The sequence below is a fragment of the Indicator indicator genome, chromosome Z, assembly GCF_027791375.1.
Source record: "Indicator indicator isolate 239-I01 chromosome Z, UM_Iind_1.1, whole genome shotgun sequence".
In the NCBI taxonomy this organism is placed as follows: domain Eukaryota; kingdom Metazoa; phylum Chordata; class Aves; order Piciformes; family Indicatoridae; genus Indicator; species Indicator indicator.
This window is the reverse complement of record NC_072053.1, coordinates 12058433-12075568: the sequence shown is the minus strand read 5'-3', so window position 1 is coordinate 12075568 and position 17136 is coordinate 12058433. Positions and strand designations below refer to the sequence as shown.

At 44.2% G+C, this 17136-nt stretch overlaps 1 protein-coding gene across 1 annotated transcript in view; it reads left to right on the top strand.

Moving 5' to 3' along the window:
* The window catches only part of ARK2C (arkadia (RNF111) C-terminal like ring finger ubiquitin ligase 2C), a 49396-nt gene extending 40425 nt beyond the window's left edge, over window positions 1–8971 (top strand). The window contains exons 4-8 of the mRNA XM_054398097.1: window positions 4099–4228; window positions 5219–5323; window positions 6376–6471; window positions 7607–7713; window positions 8854–8971. Coding sequence (XP_054254072.1) covers window positions 4099–4228; window positions 5219–5323; window positions 6376–6471; window positions 7607–7713; window positions 8854–8971 — 556 coding nt within the window. The remainder of the gene's footprint in view (window positions 1–4098; window positions 4229–5218; window positions 5324–6375; window positions 6472–7606; window positions 7714–8853) is intronic.
* The last annotated feature ends 8165 nt before the right edge of the window (window positions 8972–17136 follow it).

Sequence of the window (17136 nt, the reverse complement as noted above, 5' to 3'; positions counted from 1 at the left end):
AGAGTGCTGTGATGCTCTGCCCTGGAGGGTGTTGTGAATGACTTAATAGTTAACCGTTCTCCTGCTGTATGTTCGATACCCTGAAAAAGTTGAGCAGGGAATTGATCATTTAGTTTTCAGAGCAGGTTTTCAGCTCTTGCCCATTTAATAAGGTACAGGGCCCTATTTGGAATAATAAGAAGATAAGAACATATTTCTGAGTAGCTGCTTGTTAGCTGAGCAAAGTCCATTCATTGCACTGAATGGAAAAAAATGGCATGTGAACATGCAATTAGAGACAATGACAATGTGTATGAGAAAGGGGCTGGAATAAAATAGCCCAAGAAATCTTAATTATGGCATTTCCTAACATCTGAGCACTTTGTTCTGCAAACGGAGAGCCCTTTGGACGCAGAAGGTTTTCCCCCCTCCACGGTAGCAATACGCAACCTAAAATATGGCCAGATCTTTCTGCCATTTTCTTCTCAGGTGTTCCAATTATTGGCACCACCATGAGCTGAATTTGTCCAGGCTGACATCGCTCAGATCGGTTTGCAAAGTGGTTCATGTACCATCTGTCTAGAGCCATTATTTCTGCCTCTCTTTTGGCACAGAGTGTTTAATTATAATCATTAGAAGCATCTGATAAAGCATTGTTTATGTTCCCCTTCTCCTCTATCCTTTCTCCCCCTGTGTTGATCCATCACTTTATAGAAACCAAGGAGTGAGGATGACAGAAATCATACGCTGTGTGTGTCTATTTGGGTGACTCATGTCCCCCTGGGGCACATGTACAATTTGCCCAGGGACAGATATAAAAACTTTACCTTCTAGTATGTTACCACCACACGAACAGCAGTGACACTTACTTGGAGGTAGTAGATGGCAGGCTCTGTCCCAGAAAATGTGGATGGAAGATTTGAAGTTTATCAGCCATCTCAGACAGCACAACCTCAATTAAAATCTTCTGCTGAAGGAGAAATAACCTCCCATTGGCTTCCTTAAATTGTAATTGTTTTTGAACCCCATCAAGCAGCTCTGCATCACACAGCCACTGCCTCATTCCTCCCCTTCCCCTCCAGTGGGATGGGAGAGAGCACTGAAAATAAGTAAAACTTGTGGGCTGAAACAAGAACAGTTTAATCATTTAAGTAAAATATAATAATAGTAATAGTGCTAATAATAATAATAGTAATGAAACGGAAGATAATAAAAAAGGAGTGAAATAAACCCCAAGAAAGACCAGTGATGTACAATGCAATTGCTCACCACCTGCTGACCAATGCCCAGCCAGTCCCTGAGCAGCAATCTGTCCCTCTTGGCCAAGTGCCCCTAGTTTATATACTGGGCATGATGCCATATGGTATGGAATACCCTTTTGGCCAGTTTGGGTTAGCTGTCCTGGCTGTGTCCCCCCCTAACTTTTGTGTCCCTGCAGTGTTCTATCTGGCAGAACACAAGAAGCTGAAGAATCCTTGGGTTAGTATAAACACAGCTTAGCAACAACTAAAATCATCAATATTACCCTTATATGAAATCTAAACCACAACTCTATACTAGCTAGTAGGAAGAAAAATAACTCTATCCCAGCTGAAATCAGGACAATAGTCTTCTGCATACTGCTTTGGTGATGACCATCCACCCTGTTATCTGGAGCTTTATCTTTCACTTTTGCTTGTTAGCAGCTTGTGTACCGTAGGCATCACAGCTCTTGAAATTCACATCTGAGCATCAAGTTGCTGTACAGTTGTCCATGTAGCACAGGCTAGAAGGTAATGGTTTGTTTTGGTTTTCTTCAGATAATGTGCTCTGTTTATGCAGCACCAAATCACGGGAAAACACCATTCCATGCAGTGTTCTGCTTTAGGACCTTCTGTAGACCCATAACATTGCTTCAGGAGATTCAACATCTGCTTCTGAGGCTCGAAATGGATTGGTGAATAAACAGTTCAGCAGTGATGTTATTGTAATTACTTATGCAAGTAAATAATGGCTACTGGACTTTGAGAGATGTCTTCAGTCTTTGACCTCAAAGCACCCTGTGTGTTTATCACACCTATTCTGTAGACAGGGAACATGGGAAGGCATAGAAGTGGTCAAGGTTACACAGAGTGACAGCCTGGGATTGAAACCAAAACCTCCTGATTTTTCCAGTTGAGCCTTCTAGCCACCTGGGAACAGTCTTCAGCAATCGGGTAAATCTCCAAAATTGTGACATGGGAACTGGAAAATGCAGACTCTCCTTCCGGTTGTGTTCTTGCCAGTCACCTGCTGTGTTTTATCCTTTGCCAGGTTTTGTCTCTTTAGCATATGGCTAGTACAAGGTCGGTGAAAACAGTCCCCCTCTTTGCTTTGATTAGATGTGAGGTGCCCCATTAGGGGGTACTAGAGCACTGGAGTTGCTGCCTGGTACACAGCCTGTTCTGGGTTAAGAATTTCTGTACTTACGATCCCCTCACATTTGTTATCAGCTGTTGGGTGAAAGCAGTTTCACAGCTGCTGGAGGACACATTTGGGTTGCTCCTAACAAGCCATGGCACTTGCTGCTGCTGTCCTCTTCCCAGGAGAATGGAAGTTTGAAGCTGAAATGGGAAGCCACCCCTGTACTGTAATTAGTTTTGCTTTGGCAAATGTGAAGACACTGGTTATTAGAGCATTGGATTTTATACTTATGATAGAGTGAATGACTTTCAAAGAGACAAGGGACCAGCTAACTGGATTATAGACCTTAGGTCTCCTCCCAGCCCCTCCACATAGCATGGGGCTGGGACTGCAGTTAGTCTCTGCATGCAGGATGGGGCAGAACTGAGGTGTTTGCTGGGATCATGGCAACACCATGTCCTGCAAATTGAGCTGGGTTATTTTTTCCTCTCTTCCACTATTATGAAATTCCAAGTGCAGTACTGTGTCCAGCTCCAGGGCCCCCAGCATAAGGAAGACATGCATATGCTTGAGCATGATGAGGAGCTGCTCCTCCCCTATGAGGACAGGCTGAAAGAGTTGGACCTTGCAGCATCTTTTCAATATCTAAAAGAAGCCTGCAGGAAAGATGTGTAAGGGCTCTTTATGAGGGTCTGTAGTATAGGATGATGCATAACAGTTTAAAATTGAAAGAGATGAAATTTTTATTATATATTAGGAATAAATGTTTTACTGTAAGACTCTGGAACACGCTGCCCAGAGATGTTGCGGATACTCATACCTAAAGTGTTCAAAGCCAAGTTGGAATAGGGCTTCGAGCAACCTGATCTAGTGGAAGGTGTCCCTGCCCATGGCAGCAGGATTGTAATGAAGTGATCCTTATGGTCACTTCTATCACAAACCATTCTGTGATCCTATGATTTTTCTGGAGAAAAAGCCAAAGTACCCAGACTCACTAAGATGAGCCCCAGCTCTGCTTGCCCAGGTCACGTTTCACAGGGGACAATAGAGGATGTCCTGTTTCATTGTATTGGCCAGCTGGTTGTGTGACACATTTTCCTACAGCAGTCTCATTCAGAAATTTCTTAAAACCTTTATATTTGCTGCACAAACCTCAGTTCTGGAGTTCCTGAGGCTAGCAAAGTTCCTGGAGTTAAGGAGAGATGCAGTCCCCCTTGTCTCACCCAGTCCCAGGGAGACAGTCTCTCACAGTCCTTGGGCTGGGAGTCTTTGAAAAAGAGCACAGGTGTATCAAAAAGCTCCCAAACAGTGCCTAGCTGGCTCTTCACGACTATGCAGAATGGTTCATCTGTGTGTCCCCTGAGTAGTTATCTCTATTCCTGAAACACATTCAAGGCAAAATGTATTCTGCAGTGGTGGCAGCACAGGAGGACTTGGTCTGGCCTGGTTGATCTACCAAGCCTGAGTGACAATCTGAGACACCAAAATGCTCCTTCTCTGAGATTAGTAGGCTGCACATGTGCAGCTCTGGAACTCCAGCTAACACAAATAGTAACTGTCATGGAAACAGTGGGGAACTGCCCAAACTGGAAGAAACTCCCTTTCAAACAGTTGCATTGTCCCAGGTTGAGGAACTCAGCAGCTTAGAGCCCACCAGTGGAAGTTGCCCTCTGAGCATGATCTGACTTGCTGTAACCGACGCCAATCAAAGCCTTATCTTCATCCTCGTGCCCCTAGGGACCTCAGTGTTGATGCAGGACTGACTCACACCCAGTTCCAGGTTCGTCCACTCCCTCAACCCTATCAGCACTACTTAGCTACACCTCGGATGCACCATTTCCCCAGAAGCACATCCTCAACACAGATGGTAAGTAAAGCACTTTTACTGAGAAATGTTTTATGCATTGTCTGCCAGAAGGCAGTCAAAATAAAGGCTGCTATCTTTCTATCACCTGTCTTCTGTGAATCCCACTTATCTCCGGCCGTGGGAGGGAGTGTCTGAAAGAATAATGCTGTATCATTGCACTCTGGATAGGAGAGAGGAAAGAAAAGCTCAGCTGCTCTGGAAAGATTCTGTCCATCACATGCAGCACTGTGCTCACAACCTGGCCTGCAAAATTTTGTCAGGCTGTGAAAGATGCAGCAGTTATTACAAATAATATTAATATTGGAATAAATTGTGGGATCCCAGGACTTCTTGTGTGCAGAAGCATTTGCAGTAGGTCACTCCCTTCCCTGGGCTCCGTCCCTAGGACCATCCCTCATCACATCATTGCTCTCTACATCAGCCTTGATGCCATCTGTAAAGGTTTTGTATGACCTTTTGAAAAGATGGAGATGGGGTTTGATGAGGGGATGGGCTGACTAGGGTTGTTTTCTGACCCTTCTTCTACTAGGGTGTTGTATTTGAAGCTGAGCCATGCCAAGTGCTGCTAATCCTTAAAATGTCTTCAGAAATCCCACAAGGGTATTTTTGTCTTGTGCCTCTGCCACCTGTTATAGCAAGGCTTAAAAAAATCAAAGCTTACATGAAGCAAAATCCACTGATTTGAAGCTAAATAAAATACAATCTCTTTATAAGGTAATCCACATTGAGTGTTTGAAACTGAAATGTTATAGATGCTAAAGGAATCATTGTAACAGTTTATTCAGAAGAAATACTTGTTCTTAGTTATCATTTATAGGAGATCTATTTAATAAACCCTCATTGTTTGGTTATTGAAAGGTTTCCACTGGGGAAGGTGTCAGCCTGATCTTTCATTTTGAACTACTAAAGCAGTAGATATAAATCAGGATACACAGAGAATTTCTATGTGCAAGTACAGGTGGTTTAATTTCTTACCCTCACTTCTCGCAGGTTGTTCATGAAATCAGAAATTATCCTTATCCTCAGCTTCAACTACTTGCTCTTCAGGGCCTGAACCCAAGCAGGCACACGTCCGCTGTGCGGGAGAGCTATGAGGTACATATCTTGTGGACTGGAATTATTACTAAATTTCTAAATGCTGGGAATCTATGCAAGCTCTGGCATAAACTTTTAAGATTTCTTTGTGGTATGGAAGTTGCATTGAGTCTTGCAGCAATAATAATAATTGGGAGTCAACAAGGTTGAGTGGGTTTGGTAAAAAATGGTTTATTCCAGTGTGCCTGAGACTAGCTTGGGTAGACTCTCTCCATTCATGTCTGTGATCAAAGTGCTCCAGTTCTGCAGGTTTTTATTTCCCATCCTGTTAAAAGGAGATCAAATTTCACCATAATTTCTAAGACTAAGACACAGAAAGCAAGCTATATCCTAGGCTGCATCAGAAGTGTGGTCAGCAGGTAGAGGGAGGTGATTCTGCTGCTTTTCTCTGCTTTGGTGAGATCCCACCTGCAGTGCAGTCCAGATCTGGAGTCCTCAGCATGGGAAAGACATGGACCTGCTGGAGCAGGTCCCAAGGAGGCCACAAAAGGGCTGGAGGACAGACCGAGAGAGTTAAAATTGCTTATCCTGGAGAAAAACAGGCTCCAGGAAGATTGTATTGTAGCCTTTAATTACTTGAAGGAGGCCTGTAAGAAAGATGAGGATAATCTTTTCAGCAGGGCCTGTTGTGACAGGATAAGGGGTGATGGTTTTAAGCTGTAAAATGGAAGATTTAGACTAGATAGAAGGAAGAAATTGTTTATAGTGGAGGTGGTGAAACAGTGGCATAGGTTCCCCAGAGAGGTGGTAGAAGCCCCATCCTTGGAAAAATTCCAGGGCAGGTAGGACAGGGCTCTTCCAATCCAAAACATTCATTGTTTCCATGCTGCTATGATAAATACTGGGTGTTCAGCTGCCTGTTGTCTGCTTTGAACCCTTAATTATTGATCCATCAGCCAGGGCTCAAATTCATTATTAAAAGATGACTGAATTTGGTTTGATAGACATTTCCACTGAGGAAGGGGCAGGAAGGAGCAGGTGGAGTGGAATGGTGGGATCTCATGTCCCAGGAGCACTGCTGACAGTGCTTTGCTACTGTTCCTGTGATGCAGGAGCTGCTGCAGCTGGAGGACAGGTTGGGAAGTGTGAGCCGAGGTGCTGTCCAGAACACCATTGAGAGGTTCACCTTCCCCCACAAGTACAAGAAGGTAAGCACTCTGAATCTGTGGCACAGATGATAGCCTGTCTTGGTTGGCCAAGGTTTGTGAGCATGCAGCAGACAGAACAAAGGACTTTGGTGAGTTGAAGTTCTCAGGGTTGGCAAACCTTCAATCAAAATATTCCCTGAAATGGGGGACAGGTGCAAAATTCAGTGTTGGTACTTTAATATTGTGTTGGGCTCCTGGGCCAAAGAGGCAGTGTAGCTCTCAGCTGGCTGTTTCTCACTTCTAGGCTAGGAAGCTGTGGACCAAATTTTTAAAGGGGTCTTAACCTTCTCCCATTCAGCAGGTACAATTTCCCCCCTTACTCATTTGGTAAGAAAGAGCACACACCAAGGGGGCTTCAAGCATGCAAACTCATCCTGTTCTGCATGCAAGTAGCATTGCCTGTATGCCATGCCACAAGGGCACTGGCTCTGTGGCATTTTGCAACAGATGTTTCCTCTGTTGGAGCTGATCTCATGCCCATAAGGAGATGGGTACCATGTGTTTAGGTAATACTAAGTAAAAAATGGGAAGATTTCTTGCAAGTGTAGTAACTCCACATGTTGTTCATTCCCAGCTGGGCAGTAACAAGTAGGGACATGGTGGCACTGCCCAAAATGGAAGTGAGTCAACTGCTGCTGAACACATCTGCAGCGGATCCAGAAAGCTGATGCTAATAAGGCATGGGTAGAGGGTGTGGGAAAGAGGGAGCGAAAGGGGCAGACAGACCCATGATGCAGTTTGGTGGTGGACCAGTAGCCACGCTGGCTTGGGACATAGTGACTGCCCTTCCTAGCAATGGTGGTCCCACATGCCATTGAGTCTTGGGTAGAATGCCTCCATGATGCCATCCTCACTGCAGGCAGGATGAAAGAAGTGGCAGAAGCTGTGCTAGGGCAGCAGAAAATAGACTACTCCTTGGGGCACTACCACCATCCCCAGGAGGAGACATGCTGACCAGCATGTTGCTGGCACCTTCCCCTCACAAAGCCCAGCTTTGTCTGGGCTGGCTCCCACAAACTAGAAATTCTGGATGGTAAATGAAGCTCTTATTATTTGCTGCCCTGCAACTACCCAGACTTGGGAGAGCATTAGAAAGTCAAGGCTTAACTAAAGGATGCCTCTAACCTTTCTATAGAGAAGACCACAGGAGGGCAAGGGTGAGCAAGAGGATGGAGAGGAATCAGATACGGATGAGAAATGCACAATCTGCTTGTCCATGCTTGAAGATGGAGAAGATGTCAGGTATGATCCTTCCATCTGCTCCTCAGCCTCTTGATGCCACCTGAGTTGTGTTTATTAGGATTAGTGCCTCTGTGCACTAGTGAGATTGTCTCTATACTTGTCCTGACTAACTTGGGCTACTGAAGGACACGGGAAACCAATAGCATCTAAATGGATATTAGTATGGGCTATAGGTAGGAAGAGCTCTGCAGCAGCAGGAGGGCCAAGTTTTTATAGTGTCTCCTGGATTCGGATCACATGCTTCAATGCTGTGCCAATGGGCCAGGTGGAAAGTGTAAGAGGAGGATGGGTCCTGGGTCCCAGGCAGATATCTGGAGCTCGGGGACACTGATGTCTGAGCTTGACAGATGACCAAAGTACAATAAAAGGGAATGTGGGTGTGAAATTCAGTGGAGTTTGGTTTGTGGCCAGCATTTATTGTAGAACAAGTGATATTAGTCTGCCCACACAGTCATAGGGGGACATCCTGAGCCCACAGCACAGTCCCAGTTATCCCCCACAGATATCCCCAGGCTTTTGGCTGGGTAAGACCTGTGCTTGTGACAGAGGATGGGAAAAAGCATTTGCAAAGAGCTGAACTACCATGGCTGAAGGAGCTGCAGATAGGCAGTGCAGCTGCACTACCTGGTCCTGCTCCTCACCCTTTAATTAGTTTAAACTATCAATAAAACTCTGATTCTCTTGCTGTGGGTCCTTGTAGTTCAGGTCCCCTCTGGGCAAAGAGATGACCAAGGTGATGCAGGTGAAAAGCATCCACATCTCTGAGGCACATCAGCCAGCTGCATAGGAGCACCTATGCTAATGAGACCTGACTGCTAATGAGTCACAACGATGAAGAACCTTTGGAGCAAAACCTATTACTCCTAAAAGGTTAAAAAGCAGAAGGCAAGGTAATTAATAATGAGAACAACTCAGTGCAGGAGAGTGTGGGGTTTTCTAAAAGGCCTTTAGTCAAGAAGGATACCCTCTCTGCCTTACGTGAGCAGGCATGGCTGGGGAGGGCTCTAGGAGGTAAGCAGCACTGATGTCGCTGCATTGGTGCTCCTCCATGTTTGCAGCAGTCCTGGCTGCTGTCTTCTGGCTCTTCTTGGTACCCTGGACCTCTTCCATTCTAACAGGGTGGTACTTCTCTCTCTGCAGGCGGTTGCCTTGTATGCATCTCTTCCACCAAGTGTGTGTGGACCAGTGGCTGGCCACCAGCAAGAAGTGCCCAATCTGCAGGGTGGACATTGAAACACAGCTCGGCTCGGACAGCTGAAAGAACTGGCTGGACACACCATTTTCCTGCCCAGGTCATATGGCCATAAACCCTTGCAGCAAAATTTTTGCCTTCTGAGCCATTTGATTAAGAGGAAAAGTCTGCAGGCACGTTAGTGAGGAGGAGGAGTGGCAGTACAATATCTAGTGGTAGGAGATATTGCACATAATGCAGAATACGGGCCCGGTGAAAGGGAGCTGGCATTCCCGGAGCTCAGAGACCCCGTGCTGCAGAAGATTTAGTGTTGAACATGAAGGAACTAGTTGTGATAGTCTGGCCTGTCAATCCTGCATTTCATGAGGATTGTATATATACCTCTTGAATACGTAGAAACATGTTAGGGGTCCTTTAGCTATTTCTATGGATGGCAGCTGGAGCATGTTAGCTTAAGAAATGTTGTGTTTGATGCCCTACTCATCTTGTGGTGGACATGTTGCTGTTACCTAATTTGCACCAAATATTTTTTCATAGATTCCTTATTTTGGTGCCTGATTAATACATTGCAGATGGGGAATACAAAAGTCAAGGTTTCCCACCCTTGGGGATGAAGAGGTGAAAAAGCAAAATCCTGTTTACAGTCAGAAGGGTTGCGCTCTTTGCCTCAGCTGCGCGTGCTTCCTTTCCTTGCGTTTACAGTGTGTGGCAAATTTAGATAAGCTTAATGAAATAAATTTTAGGCATTAAATGAATGAAGCAATAGGCAGAAGACTCATTCCTGCTTTATCTGCTGGTGCTGGACAGTTTCTGTAGGAGCACAATATTGAAGTAGATGTTGTTTCTTTGCTTACTGTGTCTTGATGAAGTAGCTTGGTGTATCGAAATCCAAGGAAGGGCTGTCTTCATGATCACCATTGTCCATGATGCTTTCTCCTGTGAGCTATGAGACTGCCAGCACTGGTCCCAAATGATGGTTACTGGAGTCAGTGCCTATAGCTGTGCTTTGGGGTTATACTTACGTTGGAGAGGTGCTAAGAGATGTATGCTCTTGACTCGTCTCCCACGCAAAAGCATGCCTGGTAACAGGATGAGAGAAAATCCAGTGCTCACAAGGCACTGCTGAGGCCATCCTGGGAGGGGGAAGGCAAGGTGGAAGGAAAGTGTGCTGCTTTTCAGAGGGGCTGTGGCCCTGCCCCAAAGCAAGTGCATCTGCACTCACCTGCTTTTGTGTATGCACTTCAGGTTGTATCCATATGGAGAATGGAGTGGTTATTGAAATAAAATTTTGATTACATCAACACTCAAAACAGAATTAGGAGGTGGTCCCTGAAGAAGTGAGCTGTTGTGATCCAAGCTCCCCCTGAAATAAAGATCTCAGCAGGCCAACCCCAGGGACTGAGCTAAAAAACTCTTTGGAGAACTGACATTCACAACCAAAAACCCTTTACTTTCCTTCTCTTTTATTTATATTTTTTAAAAAATCTGGGTTATGGGGTTTTGTTGTTGTTTTGGTGTGTGCTTTTTTTTTTAATGTGTGTGTGTTTTTTTAATTTTTATTTTTAATACTACGGAAGCAAAAAAGAGATACAGAGGAGCAAAGGGAATTAGTTATTAGTCAGGGTCATTATATATTAAAAATGTTGATTTGGTGGAAATGATTTCTGGCTCCTCTGAGCATCTGTTTTGCTGGAACCAAGCAATGATCTCCAAGTAGAAACAATCATAAATTACCATCTGAGGGATCTCAGGACTCCTATGAGCTGTAGTTGGAAAACACCAGCTTCAGAGGCACCACAGACAATTTTTTTCTTTTTTTCTCATCTGGAAAAGGGAGGAAAAGAGGGAAGCCCTAAGGTGTGCAAGGGTGTAGGAGCACCTCTCTTGCTGTGTCAATGCATCTGGAAGGGATTGGAAGAGGATATGTGCTGGCTTATAAGGAAGAGACAAAGAAGAAATTGTTTATGATGAGGGCAGTGAAGCATGAGAACAAGTTTCCCAGAAAGGTGGTGGAATCCCTATCTATGGACACATTCTAGATTGGGTTGGAGGGGACTCTGAGCAACCTAATCTAGTTCATTGCAAAGGCATTGAACTAGATGAGCTTTAAAGGTCCCTTCCAACTTAAATAATTTTATAATTATCTGATTTTGTTATGTATTTGCCGTCCAGTGCAAGTAATGGCTTCTTGGGGGATGTGGTGGTCCCATCCCTGATGTCCACAGGTCAAGGAGTGATGCATCAACTCCTATGGGGCCTGTTCCAGCAGCAGCAGATCGAAACAGAGTTAAAATAATACAAATATTACTAATAATATGGACAAGCAAGGCTTTGCTGGTAAAATGCACTGTAAGCTGGTCTGATCTGTCCAGACACGAGCTGGGGATGAAGCAGGGGGAGGAACATGGCAACTGGGACCCTACCCAGGGGGAAGGGAATGAAGAGCGCTTCCAAACTGCGTGTTTTCTTAAAGCCTATGTGAAGGTATTAGTATTTGCCTAATGAACAAGCACAGTTTTTAAACAAAAACAAAAAACCACCACCACCACCACCACCACCAAAAAAACCTTTGGTGAAGAAAAACACCAAACTCCTATGGTCTCGTGTGAGTGACTGATCCCAAGATGCGTGAGAATTTACAGCGTCTGGAGTTACATTGGTGCATCAGGTTCCTTTGCGTTTAAATAATTTGTACTAGTAAGTTCAGACAATAGGATGAGTTTAAAAACAAAACAAAACAAACAACACACACAAAAAAATCTCTAGGGACAGAACAATGATAGTTTACAGGGTTTTGTGAGTTTAAATGCCTTATATTTAACAATCATAATTTATGACTAACTTGTAGATATTGTGTGTTCTTATTTAATTATTTTTATAGTTGGTTTTTCTTTTTTGCATTTTTAATTATAATTTATTTATTTAGAAATTAATACTAATTTTTTTTATTACTCCTATTACCTCATTTTTGCATTGTTTCTGGGAATGGAATGCTTTGCATGCGTTGGTACTTAAAAGCATAAAAATTAAACATGGGATATGGGGGATAATGCTTATCTTGTCAAAAAAAAAAGATAAAAAAATCAGGGTGTGTGATTACAAACTGTATTACTGTGGTGCTGTTACCTTGGATACATTCCATAAAAATGCAAACCTTTGATTCTGTATGCTGTGACATAGTGGAAAACTGCAATATAGTGACTGTGTTTAGCACATATATATGAATATTATTTGCACTCATAATCAAACTCCGGTGATCCTTTCACATGTGTCCTTGTGCATTGAAGGCAATTAATGACTCTCTGCAAAACCTAAACATTTCAGATGATTCTTGCTACTGTCCTGTCCCCAATGATGCTGGCGGTGCTGCTGCTCTTGCTGCATGTGTCATCCTGCAATAACACCCATCAGGTGCTGGCTACAAGGCTGTGCTTGGGGCAGTGCATGCGTATCATGTCAGACTCTGTGAATTGCTTCAGAAGTGAGGAAGGAAGCCTAGGCTTGATGGTTCTATCCAGTTTTTGGTGCCTATTGGTGATTTCTCTGGTTCTTTGTACTCTCTGCCTGTGTCCAACTGTAAAACATGCATGGAGTCCCTCTTCTAGTTGGTTCTGTTTCCTCTGTAGAGGAGGAAACCTGAGCTTGAACCTTTTTAACGTATTGTAGAGCTAGAATCTGCACTGGAGCCCTCTTGTCCCCAGGGAGGGAGTCAGCCCCAAGCAGACAGCCCACTCCTGCATTAGTGGCCAGGCATCTCCACCTCCATGCTGCTCTCGCAATGCACTGCCCTATCCCAAATGGCTCCTGAATATCAACTATTTGGGCCTCACAAGACAGTTAGGACATCTTTGACAATATTTAAGCTTTAAGCCATAACTGTTATTGGTCAGCACAGATGCTTGGCCATGTATGAACACAAGTGGGGCTCAATGCATGTGCTCAGACAGTAGCCATTCCCCCTTCTCCCTTACCCTGCCGTAAGGTTTTGGATGGAATTTCTTCTGGGTTAGAAAGGTGCAGTTGACTGTACCTTATCTTTTTCTTTCTGTCCCTTCAGGGTGCTGCTCTGCTTTGTTGACTTTGCCTTACCTTGGGTTTAAAACCTGTCTATGTCTTTTTCCTTGCTGCTCTGCAACACTTCTCCCCTCTAGCCTGGAGCTGAGGTTTGAGCCATGTGGGGACAGGTGGTCAGTTGTTCTTCTCCACAAAGACACTGTAAAAGGGATGAGTAAAACAGGGAGTGAGTGAACAAAAATCCTCCCCTTTAATGATCTAGGCTGGTGAAAGGATCACCCACATTTTTGTACTCCTACTGCTGTTCTGTTGTGCTGTGCAACATTTTGCTACATAGACTATTTTATAGAAGAAAGCTAGAAAAATATTTATTATTAATATTAAAGCAATAGTGCATTGAAGAAATGAAAAGACATTAGAAATTGTGTAAATGCTTAGATTCACTTTTGGTGGATTTTTTGTACTTTATTTATAACTAATAAAACAAACTGCATTGCTAACTATAAACCTGTGCCACACAGAAGCTACCTGGGAGGGCAGTCACTTGGTCTTTATTTACTGTTTGACTCGTCGTTTCTTTGAGTCAGAGTCAATTCTGCTTTCACTGTTTATGACTTTGAACTTTGATGTGTAAGAGAGATGCTGTGGAGGTATAAAATACTTTGCCAGCTGGTCCACAGAGGTTGTTGGTGCTTGGGCTTCATGGCAGAAGCAGGGTGAAACTCTACACCAGGCATACCAACATGCTTGAGTTCCTGCAGCCCCAGTTTTGAGCTAAGGTATCAAAATAACTTACTAGAACAAGGCTGGAAATTGCCAGTTCAAGAGAGATTTCTCCTCTGAAAAAAGCCCACAGTGCCTGTAGGATACCTCTAGCAGGTTCTACAGAGATATTGGCAGGTCCTCCATCCTGCTTATCCCTGTTCTGGCAAGGGGGTTGGACCTGAAGATCTCCAGAGGTCCCTTCCAACCCCTAACATCCTGTGGTCTGGTGATCCTTATAGCAGATAAACCTCTCTCTCCCTGTGGGTCTCCTGTTTAATAACTAAGGAAAGACAAAATGACTCGAAGTAAAGAAAACCAAACCCTCTAAACTAATAGAGATATATTCAAGGGTGTTTTCAATCCTTTTGTTACCTGTTGGAAAATCCAATGGGGCATACGCTCAACTTTCATAGCACAAGAAAGACATGGACCTGTTGGAGGCCACAAAAATGATCAGAGGGCTGAAATGCCTCTCCTGTGAGGACAGGCTGAGAGAACTGAGGTTGTTCAGCCTGGAGAAGAAAAATCTCTGAGGAGATCTTACTGCAGCCTTTCAGTACTGAGAGGGGGCCCATGAGAAAGATAGGGACAATCCTTTTAGAAGTGCCCATTGTGATAGGGCAAGGGGTGATGGTATTAAACTAAATAGGGATGATTTAGACTAGACAGATGGAAGAAATTATTTTTGTTGAAGGTAGTGCAACATGAAAGGCTGCTGCCTAGATGGGTGGTAAAAGCCCCATCCCTGGAAACATTCCAGGTGAGGTTGGATAGGGCTCTTGAGCAGCTTGATCTAGTCAGACATGTCTCTCCTCACTGCAGGGGGCTTAGACTAGATGACTTTTAAAGGTCCCTTCTATGCCAAATCATTCTGTGATTCTGTGATCCAACTTTGTATTCTGCACGGCCCATTTCATAAGTGCTCTTACACTTTTATTTTTCCCTCAATGAATGGTGGCAGACTCTGCTCCTATTCACTCTCAATTTGGCTGTCCCTCCTCATGCATTTCATGTAGAAAGGCCAAGACCAATTCCCAGCCTTGACTATGAGATTAAACTAAATAAGCCTTGAAGACAGGTGGCTGTTTGTCATAGACATTTGGTTCCCATAGACAAAGCGAATTGCCAGCTCCTCCAGGGTCTAGCAAAGGCTGTGTAAGGGATGCACCACATGCAAGCAATACAGAGCTCCCATTATAGAAAGCTTTCACAGATTTTGAAAACAGGTTAAAATGACCTACTGGTGCACGTAGGGAAAATATCTGTTACTTACTGATGTCTTGCTGATGTCCTTCAAAAAGGTAACAGCTCTGGGAGAGTCGCTTGAGATGACAATCGGATTTGCTTCAAAGCTGCTGCAGCAAACACACCTCCACAATCTGATAACAGCTCTGCCCAGAGTGGCCAGCAGTAACTGGTAGCTGTGCTGGACAGGGGGAGGGGATTGTCCCTATTCAGGTGTAACAATGCAGGCCAAGATGCAATGTCTTTATTTGCTGTGAGCATCTGCTCTCATGACAGCTGCCCAAGTTTGAGAAGCTTAGTCCTTATTTATGTTTCATAATATCACAGGTTGCAACTCAGAGCTGAACAGCCCCATCAGGACATACAATTATTTTCTTTTTTAAATCGATCTTTTTTTCCTGTGTCAAAATGGGCCTTTATACATAAAAATGGAGCAGGGGAGATTTATTCCACCTGTAGTGCTGTCTGGATTTGGACCCCTCAGGAGACCATGAAAACGATCTGAGGGCTGGAACACCTCTTCTATGAAAAACAGAACAAAGCAAAACACCAAACCAAAACACACAGAGAATATGGGGTTTTCAGCTGGGAAAAGAGAAGGCTTTAGGGGAGATGTTATTGTGGCCTTTCAGTACTTAAAGGAAGCCTATAAGAAAGACAAGTAAATCTTGTTAAGGAGCCTGTTGTGACAGGACAAGGGGTGATGGTTTCAAACTGAAAGAGGGGAGACTAGATATAAGGAAGAAATTGTTTACACTGAGGGTAGTGAAACAGTGGCACAGGTTGCCCAGAGAGGAGGTAAAAGCCCTATTCCTGGAACATGCTGGGTCAGGTTGGACAGGACTGAGCAATGTGATCTTGTTGAAGATGCCTCTGTTTATGGGAGGTTGTCCTAGATGACCTTTAAAAGCCCTTCTGGATCCAAACCATTCAGTGAATACAAGATGGATACTTCTCAGCCCTGTTATTCTGCCTTCATACACATAAGGTTGGTGTGGGTATATAACACTGTCAAAAGCGTTCACAACAACTTCACAGAGATTTTCAAATAATTCTCTGTGCTCTGCAGCAAGAGCCCCTCTTAGCATGCAACAGTACAAAAAGCTCCTTGGTTATTTTTGTTTTCATTGACAGCACGCAAGTATTTTTATAAACATAGCACTTCATCAGGCTCCCAAAGCGATGGGGACCACAGAGATGATGGGATAGCCTGGTTTTGCAGACTGCCATGGAGTGTCATCATCCTTCTCCTTTGCTCTTGCTTCTCATCTGCATTAATGTTTTTTGGATGAAGGAAGGTGAATTGAAACCTCACCAATTAAGGAATAAAGAGCAAAAAACAGAAGTTATAGGGCGAGCAGAAGCTGTGCATCTGCTCAACATACAGCTTTGTGTTGCTCTGCTCTAGCAGGCAGAAATTGCCTGAGCCCTGAAAAGGAACAGTGCTACGACAATTTTGGCTCTTCTCTTCCACAGTTCTGCAGTTGGCCAAGAAACTATTGGTTTTAGCAGCTTAGTTCAAACCCTGCCCTTGGAAAAACTCCACTCTTGCCTTACTACTTTTGTAGCATTAGTTGTAGCAACAGAACTACTCCCCTGAGCCAGGGTGGAGTTGAGTTTTGTGCAAACATGGGCATTTTTTGAAGCCTTTAGAGCAAAAAGCAGTTTTTTCATGCTTTGCCAGGGCTGCCTTCCTGGGAGGCAGTGAGGTTGTTGACCCTGCAAGAGCAAACTCTCCCCTTGTCCTTTTTAGGGTGGCATTGTGGGGAGGACAGCACAGCTTGTGTTGAACATGCCTGTCCAGGGATGGCAGGTGTTTTTGATAGCAATCCAGCAATCAGCAATCCGACTTCTCACTTATGCAGTGATTTGATGACCCTGATGATATTAATTCCTTCTTCAGCAGGACCTCAGCTACTTGCTACGTGTCATTAAACCCAGATGAGCCCATCTCATATGCAAAATTCACAGATTCCCAGACTGCATTGGGTTGGAAAGGACCCTCAAAGGTCATCTTGTCCAACCCCCTGCAGTGAGCAGGGACACCTCCAGCTAGATCAGGCTGCCCAATGCCACATCAAGTCTGATCTTGAATGTCTCCAGGGAAGGGGCCTCTCCCACATCCCTGGACAATGTGTTCCACTATTTTATCACTGCCACTGTAAAGAACTTACTCCTTATGCCCAACCTAAGTCTACCCTGCTCTA